The 14,750-nt window shown below is 46.4% G+C and overlaps 1 protein-coding gene across 1 annotated transcript; it reads left to right on the forward strand.

Annotated features, from left to right (window-relative positions):
* Nucleotides 1–378: 378 nt before the first annotated feature.
* LOC125514636 (soluble starch synthase 2-2, chloroplastic/amyloplastic-like) lies at nt 379–5,419 on the forward strand. The gene is made up of 8 exons (XM_048679975.1): nt 379–972; nt 1,234–1,558; nt 1,743–1,807; nt 2,417–2,494; nt 2,585–2,695; nt 2,801–2,845; nt 3,585–3,758; nt 4,099–5,419. The coding sequence occupies exons 1-8, from the start codon at nt 697–699 to the stop codon at nt 5,053–5,055; spliced, it is 2,031 nt and encodes a 676-aa protein (XP_048535932.1). The 5' UTR covers nt 379–696; the 3' UTR covers nt 5,056–5,419.
* The last annotated feature ends 9,331 nt before the right edge of the window (nt 5,420–14,750 follow it).

Raw genomic sequence — 14,750 nt, forward strand, 5'->3', positions numbered from 1 at the left:
GGATCGCTCATAGGTAACCAACCATGCGGACGAACTCATCGCTTTGTATAAGGTTTCGTGTAGAGCAAAGATCCAATTCTTCGCCCAAGCTTTTTAAACCAAGCCATCGGCCTCGAAATTTTAAGCTAGGCCAATGTGCCAACGAGTACCATCGGCCCATATTTCCAACAGTGGAGCCCAAGAGCCAGTGACGCGAACCCCCAATCCTACACGGCACATGGGTACATAAACTACAGCGGTTCCCGTGGACCCGCAGCGACGCTTGACCAATGAGCAGCGGCCAGCACTACACGTGACGCACGTTGTAGGCAAGGATGGGCCCACCCGTCATCGACAGGCCGTGTCAAGCCCACAGAAAAAAAGGAAGAGCCAACACTCCGCCGTTCACTCCCCTCTACTCGTCGTCTTCCTCGGCGCGGGCGCTCTAGCTCTTCCCAGTCTCGGCCTCCGAGCTCCACCACACAAGCCGCCCGCCTGTCCCCGGCCTCCAGTTCCTCCGCCTCCCGGCCCCCCCCGCTCCGTACCGCCGCAAAAAACCTGCAGCCACACGTAGCCAGCGCAGATCTTTCTTCCACCCGCGCTTAATTTCCCTCGTGCTCGCGCCGCTCGCCGTCGCCCTCGTCCACTACTGCTCTGCCTTGTTTGTCCGGCTGTTTCTGTTCATCCCCGAAGACTTCTGGCGCGTCGGATCCCGGGATGTCGGGGCACATCGCTTCCTCGTCCGCGGCGTTCCTCTTGCTCGTGGCCTCCTCCTCGTCGTCGCGGCGCTGGCGGAGCAGCTCACCGCGCTCTTTCGGTGCCGCCGGTACGCGGCTGCATTGGGAACGGCGAGGGTTTTCTCGGGACGGATCGGTGCCGTGCCGCCGCGGCTCAGCAGCAGCGGCAGTGGCTGGTGGTGAGGAGGGCGCGGGGAAGGCAATAGCAGGGGAGGGCTCGAGGCAGGCAGCCTCTGGGCAGCGCGGCAAGCTCGAGGTTGGTAACGCTCGTATCATTCCTTCTTTTCCATTCGAAATTTCTGCAAAGGCTTTGCTTGTCAGAGTGGGTGTTATTTTTAGTGCAGAAAGCGCAGTTCAGTTTAGTCGCCCTTTCTGTCGGAAATGTAGCCTCACGTGCAGTTTTTGCCATGCGTTTTCCCTTCACTTTTGTTACTAACAGGCATCATCCGGCATTGACCTTCAGTTTTTATCATGCTTTCTTATGCTGAACTGTTGATGGGTTCCATTGCGTGCTCAGGCTGCTGAAAATGAGGATGCTGTTTCACAAAAATCAGTTGCATCTGCACCCAGGCCAGATAGTACCGTTGCAGAGCAACATTGGGCAGCTGGGAGCAGATCCGAAGTCGATCCGTCAGCTCCTGTCTCGGCGGCGGCATCAGGTTATTGGAAAGACGTCGTTGTCGCTGAACAGGTTGGGGCTAAGGTTGATGCCGGTGGAGATGCAGCAAAAGTGTGGAGTTCTCCGGTTGACAGTGAGAACAAGGGGTCTGCTCCTTTGGCTGGCCCGAATGTGATGAATGTCATCGTTTTGGCTTCTGAATGTGCTCCTTTCTGTAAAACAGGTGTGCATACATAAACTGAGCAATTAGACTTCCCTTTAGTTCTGTTTGATTGAGCTCGAGCCTCGAGCAATCAGACTTTTTTTTTTCTTTTTTCTTTTTTTGCGAAGGAATGAGCCTTCAAACTTAGAATGTACTACTCTTAAACTTGTGTGAATTGTTCTCTGACTAATGATATCCTGCATAGGTGGGCTTGGAGATGTTGTGGGTGCTTTGCCGAAGGCTCTGGCAAGAAGAGGGCATCGTGTTATGGTACCCACTCCTTTGCTTTTCTCTTTGCTCCATCTTGCAAAGGGAGATCATGATTTACTTAATTAGTAGATGAATATTTTTATATAAAATGTAACCACATTTTGATGCCGATGCTCTCCATAAGAGGCTAAACATGTACGACCTCTGTTTATTTTTACAAGACGTTTTAGACTTTCAGACACTGTTCAAAACAGCACAAAGCAAGTTGTCTGAACGTCTTATAAAAACAAACGGAGGGAGTAATTAAGTTGTGCTGCAACTCGTGCTTGAGCAACATTTAGAAGTTGTTGTTCTTTTCAGTTTGTGTGCAACATGTGGAAAAGAAAAACTTACACTATAACCTTGATTGTTTGAATATTTGTCTAGGCTCTAATATTATTTATGCATATGAAAGAAGAAGAGGAAGAAGAAATGCGGCGTCATAACAGAACTATTCATTCTTCATGTTTGATGTAACATGCTCAATATAGATGAGATGACAATATGCATGCCTAAGATGCCACTTTTCTGTATAAGGGCTTTGTAAATTTAAGTGTAGAGTATGTCCGAAATTGAGTATGCTGGCCTAGTTTGGAAATAAGTAATATAAGTTTTTTCTTTAAATTTTAGGTCGTGATACCAAAATATGGAGATTACGGAGAAGCTCGTGATCTAGGTGTTCGCAAACGTTACAAGGTAGCTGGCCAGGTATGTAAAATAAAGAGTCTGCAGTATTAGATGAAAAGTGTAAGGAACCATTGACCAGATCAGTTAATTGAATTGTTGTCTGGCTTGCAGGATTCAGAAGTGAGCTACTTTCATTCTTATATCGATGGAGTTGATTTTGTGTTCTTAGAGGCCCCGCCCTTCCGCCACCGGCACAATGATATTTATGGAGGAGAAAGACCGGTAAGCGTCTGTTTCCCCAGTGCTTTCTTAGCCATAGAAAATCAAACTGAATTTCTCTTAATATTTATGTAATTAATGTGTGTACCTTTCCATCATTTTTGGCAGGATGTGCTGAAGCGCATGATTTTGTTCTGCAAGGCTGCTGTGGAGGTACCTTTGCAAATTGTATTGCTATTGATGTGTAAACAATTTCCCCCGCAAAAAAAAGATGTGTAAACAATTCACAAATAACTACTCTCTTACACAGACCATCATGGTCCGTTTCAAATACTCATCTTACACCATTACCTTTTTTTCGGAGAAAAGACCATTATGGTCCAGCTTTTGTAGAAAGCAAGTAAAAGTTTCATATAAGTCCTGGACTCACCAAATTTACAGGTAAGAAAAACTGAATGGAAAATGGCCATGCGCTGAGAACATACCTAGTCAATCACCACCATTGCTGAGACCTAGCAGCTGCGTACACATTTGTGATCAAAGTTTCTATGGCTTGATTGTGCACTAAATTGATGCCTATTCAGGAGCAGAGTGAGTAATTTGATCCAATTCCTTCATCGGTAACTATTTACATCTCGATGAAATTTTTTAAATTGACCATATAAATTGGTTCTTGATATTTGAAACGTGAGATGTCTCTTGCTCCTTTGGACTCATATAAGATGAACTCTACCATCGAACAAGCTGACAACTCAAGCTGAGTTTCTTGCAGCAAGCCGTATGTGCGCTTTATTGATCAGCTTGTCTTAAGTCATAAGAAACACAGGACAGCTCAAGCTAGCATGCCTGTATGTTTGGTTATTCTAGCGTAGATGAACTGTCATTATGATCTTCAAATTAATTATGCACCTATCCAAATGAATACAATGTTCATCTGTTCAAACATTTGCAGGTTCCTTGGTACGCTCCATGCAGTGGTACTATCTACGGTGATGGCAATTTAGTCTTCATTGCAAACGATTGGCATACTGCACTTCTACCTGTTTATCTGAAGGCGTATTACCGAGACAATGGCCTGATGCAGTATACTCGTTCTGTTCTCGTGATCCATAACATTGCTCATCAGGTTTTACACCTCAATCTTTAACTGCACATTTTTACTCGAGTACTAGTTGAACCATCAGTGTGCCTTTCATTGGAAACGAGCTGACCTTGTATTGTCATTCCATAAGAGGTTGCCATGCATGATTTTTAGGTTTAACAACTGATCAGCAGTGAGAGCTTATTCATCTGCCAATCTGTCTTACTTCCTCCAGTTTAGAACTATTTGTCATGTCACCACATTTTTATATGAAAATTATTTGGCGACTAGTATAGCTTCATGAAAGTTAATCAACAAATTATATGCTCCACATTTTTTATCTTTTATCGTGCCAAATCTGGAGACTAAATATTTGGCTTTGCAGGGACGTGGCCCTGTAGATGACTTCAACATCATGGACTTGCCTGAGCACTACATGGATCACTTCAAACTGTATGATCCCCTTGGCGGCCAGCACAACAACGTGTTCGCTGCTGGCCTGAAGATGGCAGACCGGGTGGTCACCGTCAGCCATGGCTACATGTGGGAGCTGAAGACGATGGAAGGCGGCTGGGGCCTCCACGACATAATAAACCAGAACGACTGGAAGCTGGACGGCATCGTGAACGGCATCGACACGGCCGAGTGGAACCCCGCAGTCGACGTGCACCTGCACTCCGACGACTACACCAACTACACCCGAGACACGCTGGACATCGGCAAGCGGCAGTGCAAGGCGGCCCTGCAGCGCGAGCTGGGCCTGCAGGTCCGCGACGACGTGCCGCTCATCGGGTTCATCGGGCGGCTGGACCACCAGAAGGGCGTGGACATCATCGCGGCGGCGATGCCGTGGATCGCGCAGCAGGACGTGCAGCTGGTGATGCTGGGCACGGGGCGGCCGGACCTGGAGGACATGCTGCGGCGGTTCGAGGGGGAGCACCGGGACAAGGTGCGCGGGTGGGTGGGGTTCTCGGTGCGGATGGCGCACCGGATCACGGCGGGCGCGGACGTGCTCCTCATGCCGTCGCTGTTCGAGCCGTGCGGGCTGAACCAGCTGTACGCGATGGCGTACGGGACCGTGCCCGTGGTGCACGCCGTCGGCGGGCTCCGGGACACGGTGGCGCCGTTCGACCCGTTCGGCGGCACCGGGCTGGGGTGGACGTTCGACCGCGCGGACGCCGGCAGGATGATCGACGCGCTCGGGCACTGCCTCAACACGTACTGGAACTACAAGGAGAGCTGGAGGGGCCTGCAGGTCCGCGGCATGTCGCAGGACCTCAGCTGGGACCGCGTCGCCGAGCTCTACGAGAACGTCCTCGTCAAGGCCAAGTACCAGTGGTGATGCGGCTGATGCTGACCCCTCTACTGCAACGCATGCACGTACTTAGGGGACAGCCGGAAGTGGTGCCCACGATCGCGATCACTGGCGCCCCGGAGTAGCCAAGTGTCACGCGATGCCACCGGCGGCAGCCGGACGACGGTGGAGGTAGTGAACCGTGCCCGTGGCGCCGCCCAACTTTTGGGTTCACGAGTTGTACACACCAGTTCAGTCAGGTTCGTGGCTTCTGTGAATTACCGAGTCGTAGGCGATCAAATAGGAAGTTGCGGAGTTTCTATACTGTCAATTTTCTCAGCTCTTGGTGTAGAAAAACACAGTTCTGAGAAGGTTCATCACTGGACGCTGACCACGTTCACGTTCTGTTTCATGCTCCCTCGGTTTCAAAGTAATTCAAGTTTTAGGAATATTCTAAGTCAAACCTTCTAAAGTTTGGCCAAATTTATAAAAAAATCTGCTAAGATCTGCAATATCCAATATATATAAATAATACGAAAATATATTTCATAGGTTGTTGACTCGTTAACGCGTCACCGAAGCAAGCCATGTGGTACTGTTATACATACTGTTTATTACGTCCTATTTTTTCAGATTTTAGGAGTTACAGAAACATATGTATTAAATCGATTGTTACATATTGATTTGTTTAGACTATTCCTGAAATATAAGATGCGCTTGACTTTTCACATGCTATAACACTTTTGACTATTCCTTGCAAAAAGAAAATGGACATCGATATCTTCCAATCGATCTGACCGTTAGCTACAGATTCGAACGATCCCATCCCTAGTACGTCGTGAGGCCGAGCCAGCGCAATAAAGCCCTACAAACCCACCCGGCATCCACTCCGTGTGAGGTCCCACATGACGAGGCAAAGCGATTGACCCTGGCCCACCCCTCACGCGCCACCACCTCCATAAAACCTAGCCCTCTTACCTTCACTGCAAGAAATTGATCCCCCACGCTCACCGTCAAACCCCTTCCTCTCTCTCCCTCGCGGCATCCTCAAATCGCCCCCCCCCCCAATTTCATCCTCCAATGGCTCCGCAAACCACGCCAGGGAACCTGAAGAACGAAAGTTACCACTGGATCTAGCCTAAAACCAACGACATCACAGCTTACCATGCCTTCGGGATCCATACGAAAATATATTTCATAGGTCATTGACTCGTTAACGTGTCACTGAAGCGAGCCATGTGGTACTGCTATACAAACTGTTTATTACATCCTAATTTTTCAGAATTTAAGGAGTTACAGAAATGTAAGTATCAAATCGATTGTTACACGCTGATTTGTTTAGACTATTCCTGAAATATAAGATGCACTTGACTTTTCACATGCTTGAACACTTTTGACTATTCCTTGCCAAAAGAAAATGGACAATGATATCTTCCGATCGATCAGACTGTTAGTGACACATTCGAACGATCCTACTCCCAGTACGTCGCGAGGCCGAGCGCGTGAGGCCGAGCCAGCGCAATAAAGCCCAACAAACCCACCCGACATCCACCCCTCATGAGGCCCCACGTGACGAGGCAAAGCGATCGGCCCTCGCCCATCCCCTCACGTGCCACCACCTCCATAAACCCTAGCCTTCTTACCTCCACTGCAAGAAACTGACCCCCCCCCCTGAGGGAGTCCTGGATTATGGGGTCCTCGGGCGTCCGACCTGTGTGACATGGGCTGGACTAATGAGCTATGGAGATGCAAGACAGAAGACTCTCTCCCGTGGCGATGGGACTCTCCTTGGCGTGGATGGCAAGCCTGGCGTTTGAATATGAAGATTCCTTCCTCTGTAACCGACTTTGTACAACCCTAGTCCCCTCTGGTGTCTATATAAACCGAAGGGTTTAGTCCGTAGAGGCAATCATAATCTGACAGGCTAGACTTCTAGGGTTTTAGCCATTATGATCTCATGGTAGATCAACTCTTGTAACCCTTATACTCATTAATATCAATCAAGCAAGACGTAGGGTATTACCTCTATTGAAAGGGCCCGAACCTAGGTAAAACTTCGTGTCCCCTGTCTCCTGTTACCATCAACCTTAGACGCACAGTTCGAGACCCCTACCCGAGATCCGCCGGTTTTGACACCGACACCCCCCCCCACACACACGCTCACTGTCAAACCCCTACCTCACGACATCCTCACATCGGCGGCACCACGTAACCTCTATCCCCTTCCACCACCACCAATTTCATCCTTCAATAGCTCCACAAACCACACCAGCAAACCTGAAGAACAAAAGTTACACTGGATCTAGCCTGAAACTACCAGCAACGACATCACAACTTACCAGGCCTCCGGGATCCAAAAGGAACAAGAAACGACAGGTAAAATCTAACTATCCTACAGTTGATGCATTTTCAAGTCAATCCAAAATCAAAAGCCCCCATCAAAAAGGAAAAACCTAGAAATCAAGTGGAAAAGGGGGCCTTTTCCCTATTTTTACCAATTTGTGTGCATACAAGCTACCAACATGTGTGCAAAATGAGTTACCAGGGCAATGAAAATGTGTACAAAAAGAAGTTGTGCATGATGTAGTTGTCAACTGGATCTAAATGGGTTTACAAAAAGAGTTATCAGGGTAGACATAGAAAAAATATGAAAAAGCCAACTCCTTTCAACTTATTTGACAAATCATGTAAATCTGCTACAAAACAATGATTGTATGTGAAGAGAAAGGTTACAGGTCCCCAACTGGATCCAAATTTGTTTTGATTGTTGTATAGAAAAGAAAGTAGGAAAAGCTACCATGTTGTTTCATACAAAGTTATCAGCTCTAGGATACAAAAAAGTATCAGGCTACTATCACTAAAAACCCATGTGTAGTATAGTGTTGCAGAAGGGACTAATGTTACCAAGTGGAATAGACTGCCAATTGACTACCAAGTTGTTACTGTAAAAAAATTGACAATATCCAAATCAGTGCAAAAAAAAACAATACAAGAAATTGTAATGTTGAATGTTATGCCTGATGCAATTAAATGTGTAAGCATGTACTACAAGATGGCGGATAACCACGGAGAAAACATGAATGTCATAGAGAGTGGTGGGGAAGCAAACAGCAGGATGAGGGTTTTTTTTTGCGAGGAAAACAGCAGGATGATGTTGCACATATGACTAGCTTTAGCTCTGCCAACCTCAACCACGATGTGGCAGGTAAGAGTCAATTCAACAAAAGTGTTAAACTCTATGTCTATGATGTACACAAAATATTCTAGTGTTATCAGCTCTACATCCGAAAAATTACCATGCTATATGCATTGTAATTACCATCCTGGATTTTAGAACTACCAGGCTTCTTACAAGTAAATTACCATAGAGTGTTTGCTATTGTTTACAAAGCTCTAGTTTGGGGAAAAACTAGCACTGCATTTTAGGGTTAACACAAAACATTGAGCATGCAAAGATACCGACTGCAACAAAGTCATATTTACTTGTCTTACTAAATCCATAAAGAAAAAATGTTTTCTGCTATTTTACCATGCCAACAGAGTGCAAGTTACCACAAAAAACAAAACATGTTTAAAAACCGATGGTCCTTTTCATGTGAAAAAATGCAGGTGCTCCACCTACGAGCAACCCGAGGATCCAAGAGCCAAACAAGGAAGCAAGTTCTAACATTGGGGGGAAGAAAGTTTCTTTGATGAATCGACCAGTGAGCCGGCAAGTCTAGAGATAGGAAGGGTGAACAGTGATGAAGGAGACGTAAGCATCGAGGCATACTCCACGCCTAAGCCTCCTTATACAACAATGAAGTTCGACACTTATGAGGAGGCTTTTGATTACTACAAGCTATATGCACTTAGGCATGGGTTTGGAATAAGGCTGGAATACGGGAGAACGGGGAAGGACAATACTGTAAGTAGAGTGCTCATGGTGTGTGAGAAAAACGACAAGCCAAAAGAAACAAGGAGGAGTTACAGGATGTGCAGAACCCAAACGACATAGTAAGAAGAGAAAAAGGGGAAGATTGTGAGGACTGAATGTCCAGCCCACCTTTATATTACGAATAAGGATGCATGATGGAGAGTCGAACGTGTCGACGATAACCACAACCATCCTCTGATAAAAAAGCCTTCCCTGACAAAATTCCTAGCATCACATCGACACATTCCCAAAGATGAGCATGACTTCTTGAGGAAATACATGCCTCGCTACCCTTTCCATCACGAGGTGAGGACTCCACAAGATTGAACCTACTACAAAGCACCTCCTCCACTGAAGATATATCAATCTAGTTGGCCAAACCAAATGGATAGTTCGGAGAGAAATACAAAGCTATAATAATCATGCATAATAAATTTCATAAAAGACTCAGTTACTTTCAATGAATAATCTAACCATAAACCCACAATTCATCAGATCCCGACAAATGCACCACAAAAGAAGATTACATCGGATAGAACTCCAAGGAGAACATTGTATTGGAGATCAAAGAGAGAGAGAAGAAGCCAACTAGCTAATCACTATGGACCCGTAGGTCTATGGCAAACTACTCACACATCATCGGAGGTGCAACAAGGTTGATGTAGAGGCCCTTCTTGATCGATTCCCCCTCCAGCAGAGTACCAGAAATGGCTTTGATGACCCACAAGTATAGGGGATCAATCGTAGTCCTTTTGATAAGTAAGAGTGTCGAACCCAACAAGGAGCAGAAGGAAATGATAAACAGTTTTCAATAAGGTATTCTCTGCAAGTACAGAAAGTACTGGTAAGCCGGTAACAAATAGTTTTGTAGTAGGTAATTTGAATCAAGTAACAACTGGCAATAATAACAAAGGTGCAGCAAGGTGGCCCGATCCTTTTTATAGCAAAGAACAAGCCGGAAAGTTCTCTTATATAAAAGCAAAGTGCTCTCGAGGGCATATGAATTCTCGTCTAGTCGCGTTCATCATGTTTAGTTGATTCACGTTCACTACTTTTATAATTTGATATGTGGGTGGACCAGTGCTAGGGTTCTGTTCTTACTTGAACAAGCAACCCTCTTATGATTACCCCCTCTCGCAAGCATATGCAACTACAAAAGAAGAATTAAGATAAATCTAACCATGACATGAAACATATGGATCCAAATCAGCCCCTTATGGAATAAGGCATAAACTAGGGGTTAAGCTTCTGTCACTCTCGCAACCCATCATCTAATTATTGCTCCCCAATGTCTTCCCTTAGGCCCAAGTATGGTGAAGTGTCATGTAGTCGACGTTCACATGACACCACTAAAGGAAGAACAACATACATATCATCAAAATATCAAATGAATACCAATGTCACATGATTACTTATAACAAGACTTCTCCCATGTCATCAAGAACAAAAGTAACTACTCACAAATTAAATTCATGTTAAAGATCAATGGTGTATGGAATATGCTTAAGGATCTGAACATATAATCTTCCACCAAATAAACCAACTAGCATCAACTGCAGGATGTAATCAACACTACTAGCAACCCACATGTACCAATATGAGGTTTTGAGACAAAGATTGAATACAAGAGATGAACTAGGGTTTGAGAGGAGATGGTGCTGATGAAGATGTTGATGCAGATTGGTCCTCCCACAAATAAAGGATCATTGGTGATGTCGATGGCTTCGATTTTCCCTTCCCGGAGGGAATTATCCCCGGCGGAATCGCTCCACTGGAGGGAAAAAGTGCTCCTGCCATGTTCCGCCTCGAGATGACAGCACTTTGTCCCAAAAATCTTCCTCCTGTTTTTTCTAGGGTAAAAGCCCTCATTTAAAACTATAGATAGGCTAGCCAACTCGCTTGGAGAAGGCTCCCCCGATTTGCATCCTTCCTGGCCGTTCGATCCTGGTCAACGAGGTCCTATTTTCGCTGCTGGCCGTTGGATGGTCGCTGGAAATCGATCTGTGCCGTTTTGACCATGTGGTGAATCGTGGACGTGGATGACATGTGGGCTCGGGCGAAATTCGATTGGCTGGGTGCCAGTTTTTTGGGTGTGCTCGGGAAGCGGGCAACCTCTCCTGCCGCGCCGCGTGGGCGCGTGGTGGTGGAATGCGGTCGTGCGTCGTGGGGTTGGTTGCGTAGGCTGTGCAGAGTGGGCCGGCGCATGCGCACCCGGCAGGTGCATAAGTTTTTGAGCAGGCGCGATGACATGTGGTGTTGTTACGCCCTCGATGCGGCTATATCTCCTACGTGTCGAAGCACGACTTAGAGGCATAACCGCATTGAAAGCAATGTCGCAAGTGAGGTAATCTTCGCAAACAACCCATGTACATAAATAAAGGGGAAAGGTACATAGTTGGCTTACACTCATCGCGTCACACAAATACATAAATAAGTCATTACATTCATCCAATACACTCAGGGTCCGACTACGGAACCCAAATAAAGATCAACCCCCAAATGCGACAAAGTCCTCGATCGCCCCAACTGGGCACCACTACTGATTATCTGGGAAAGACACGTAGTAACGATGAGAGTCTTTATTGAACTCCCACTTGAGCTCGGTCATATCATCTGGAGCGGTATCATCGGTCCCTGCATCTGGTTTGGAAGGAATCTGTGAGTCACAGGGACTTAGCAATCTCACACCCTCGCGATCAAGACTATTTAAGCTTTTAGGTAAGGCAAAGATATGATGTGGAGCTGCAGCAAGCGACTAGCATATATGGTGGCTAACATACGCAAATGAGAGCGAGAAGAGAAGGCAAAAACACGGTCGAACAACTATGATCAAGAAGTGATCCTAGAACAACCTACGTCAAGCATTACTCCAACACCGTATTCACTTCCCGGACTCCACCGAGAAGAGACCATCACGGTTACACACGCGGTTGATGCATTTTAATTAAGTTAAGTTTCAGGTTTTCTACAACCAGACATTAACAAATTCCCATCTACCCATAACCGCGGGCACGACTTTCGAAAGTTCAAATCCCTACAGGGGAGTCCCAACTTAGCCCATCACAAGCTCTCACGGCCAATGAAGGATATTCCTTCTCCCAAGACAATCCGATCAGACTCGGCATCCCGGTTACAAGACATCCTCAACAATGGTAAAACAAGTCCAGCAACACCGCCCGAATGTGCCGACAAATTCCGATAGGAGCTGCACATATCTCGTTCTCAGGGCACACTCAGATGAGACATCCTACGAGTAAAACCAACCCTCAAGTTGCCCCGAGGTGGCCCCACAGTCTACTCGGTCGGACCAACACTCAGAGGAGCACTGGCCCAGGGGGGTTTAATAAAGATGACCCTTGGGCTCCGGAAACCCAAGGGAAAAAGAGGCTAGGTGGCAAATGGTAAAACCAATGTTGGGCATTGCTGGAGGAGTTTTATTCAAGGCGAACTGTCAAGGGGTTCCCATTATAACCCAACCGTGTAAGGAACGCAAAATCCGGGAACATAACACCGATATGATGGAAACTAGGGCAGCAAGAGTGGAACAAAACACCAGGCATAAGGCCGAGCCTTCCACCCTTTACCAAGTATATAGGTGCATTAAGATAAACAAGATAATATGGTGATATCCCAACAATAAACAAGTTCCAACAAGGAACGATCTCCAATCTTCACCTGCAACTAGCAACGCTATAAGAGGAGCTGAGCAAAGCGGTAACATAGCCAAACAACGGTTTGCTAGGACATGGTGGGTTAGAGGTTTGACATGGCAATATGGGAGGCATGATAAGCAAGTGGTAGGTATCGTAGCATAGACATAGCAAAAGAGCGAGCATCTAGCAAGCAAAGATAGAAATGATTTCGAGGGTATGGTCATCTTGCCTGCGAAGTTCTCAGAGTTGCCTTGATCCTTGTAAGCAAACTCAACGGGCTCCTTGTTCACGAACTCGTCTCATGGCTCTACCCAAGCAAGAAAAACAAGCAAAAAGGAACACAATCAATCACGTGCAATGCTCAAACAACATGATGCAAACATGGTATGATATGCGGGATGCGGTATGTGATGCATATGCAAGATTTGGAAAGGAATGATTGAACCTGGCCTCAACTTGGAAATCCAAGAGTTCCACTGGAAAGGTGAGGTTATTTCGGTCGAAATCAATATAAAGATCACCGGAATCGGATGCACGGTTTGAAAATGGCAAGCAAAACAAATATGGCACCGGTCTGCGATAAACAACAAGTAGCCTTCTAAATGCATCAAGAGCGACATGCTACAGCATTCCAACATGACAACAAAATACATGGCAGGGATCCACTCATGATGCTTGACAAAAGATGAACACTGAGCTACGGCTAATTCACTCATTAACAGATTCAAACAAGCATGGCAAAAGTGCAAAAGATAACAGGTTTCAGACTTGGTGAAATTAACAGCATGTCAGGAATTTATCATCAGGAAGCAATGTTTAGAGCACGATAATTAGATGCTAAAGGAACATATCATGGCAAAACAAGGCATGGTATGAAGCTACTCTAAGCATATAACAAAAGTCCCTTAGTGACCATGAGCCAAAAGGGATCAGAAAATACAATTGTAAGCATGCGAACATAGCAAAAACATAAACAGATTCATACTTAGTGAAAAACTGGAGCATGGCAAAATAGTTAACGAGTAGGCATGTTTACGAGCTCGATGCACTCACTACGAGGCATTGCATGAAAAACTAAGCATACACCCAGCAAATAGACATGGCATAAAAGCTAGACATGGAAAGAACAACAACATAGCATGCACGGATCAACAACAACAAGCTCGGCAAAATTGCTAAACATGTTAACAATCTGCCAGGAACATTTTATAGCAAAAGCAGAGCTCGATTGACTCAAGCTAGGGTGCTCCACAATTTCAAACGAAGACATGGATGGATAGAGCACAACATTATCTACAAAACATCCTTACTGATCATCCTCAAAAGAGGCACGAATCACTAGGAAACAACATGAACATATGGCATAAAAATAATGACAGGGCAAGGACTTAATGAAATTCTAAGTCTGTGAAATCAGCATCATTGAGTAGGCTACTTTGCAAGCTTGTGCTAGTCACCACAAAGATCATAAAAATACATGGCATACACCCCTATAAATATAACATGGCATTCTTCAAAACTCATGTAGAGCTCAAGATCATAGCATGCACACATTAATCATGGCAAAAATGACAAAAGTGCATTTGCTGAAACAGATCTGAAACTTTCCTCACATAGCCCTCTTCCAACGATATTTTGGGCATTAAGATGAGCTCAAATGAAAATGATGCAATGAGATGAAATGATGTACTCATCGAGATGAACCTTTTGATATGCTACACGCACGAATCGGAGCCACGGCGACAGAGTTATGGCAGGTCAAAGATTGCAAAAAAACATGTTGGGAATTAGGGTTTGGGGTCAACCGAGAAGTGGATCTGGACCTCATATCGAGCACTGTAGCGACACGGCTCCCCAAGTTCGTCGGCGCCGGAGATCCTGTTCGTCGGAGCATCGTGGGTGCTCGTTGGGAGGAAGGAGGCCGGACGGTGGAGGTCGCCGGAGCACGCCGCGGGCTCGCCGGGGCGGTGGAGGCGACCGGACGGCGAGGTGCGGTGAGGTGGCGGAGACCGGCGCAGTGGCGGAGCTCGCCGGCGTCGGGAAGTGCGGCGGCGCGGCGAGGAGCGCGGCGGCCGGAGCGCGGCGGCTCGGGCGGGGCATGGGAGGAGGAGGGCGGCGCGGGCGGCGCTGAGGCAGATGGGCCTCGGGGTCCGGACGCGGGCTGCTTGGGCCGG

Source organism: Triticum urartu, chromosome 6 (assembly GCF_003073215.2).
Source record: "Triticum urartu cultivar G1812 chromosome 6, Tu2.1, whole genome shotgun sequence".
In the NCBI taxonomy this organism is placed as follows: Eukaryota; Viridiplantae; Streptophyta; class Magnoliopsida; order Poales; family Poaceae; genus Triticum; species Triticum urartu.

What these genes read in the sequence shown, in the direction of transcription:
- LOC125514636 (XM_048679975.1), top strand. Translation starts at nt 697, where the DNA reads ATGTCGGGGCACATCGCTTCCTCGTCCGCGGCGTTCCTCTTGCTCGTG. An exon ending in GGCAGCGCGGCAAGCTCGAG is followed by an intron (nt 973 to 1,233) that starts GTTGGTAACGCT and finishes TTGCGTGCTCAG; the next exon opens with GCTGCTGAAAATGAGGATGC. An exon ending in TGCTCCTTTCTGTAAAACAG is followed by an intron (nt 1,559 to 1,742) that starts GTGTGCATACAT and finishes TATCCTGCATAG; the next exon opens with GTGGGCTTGGAGATGTTGTG.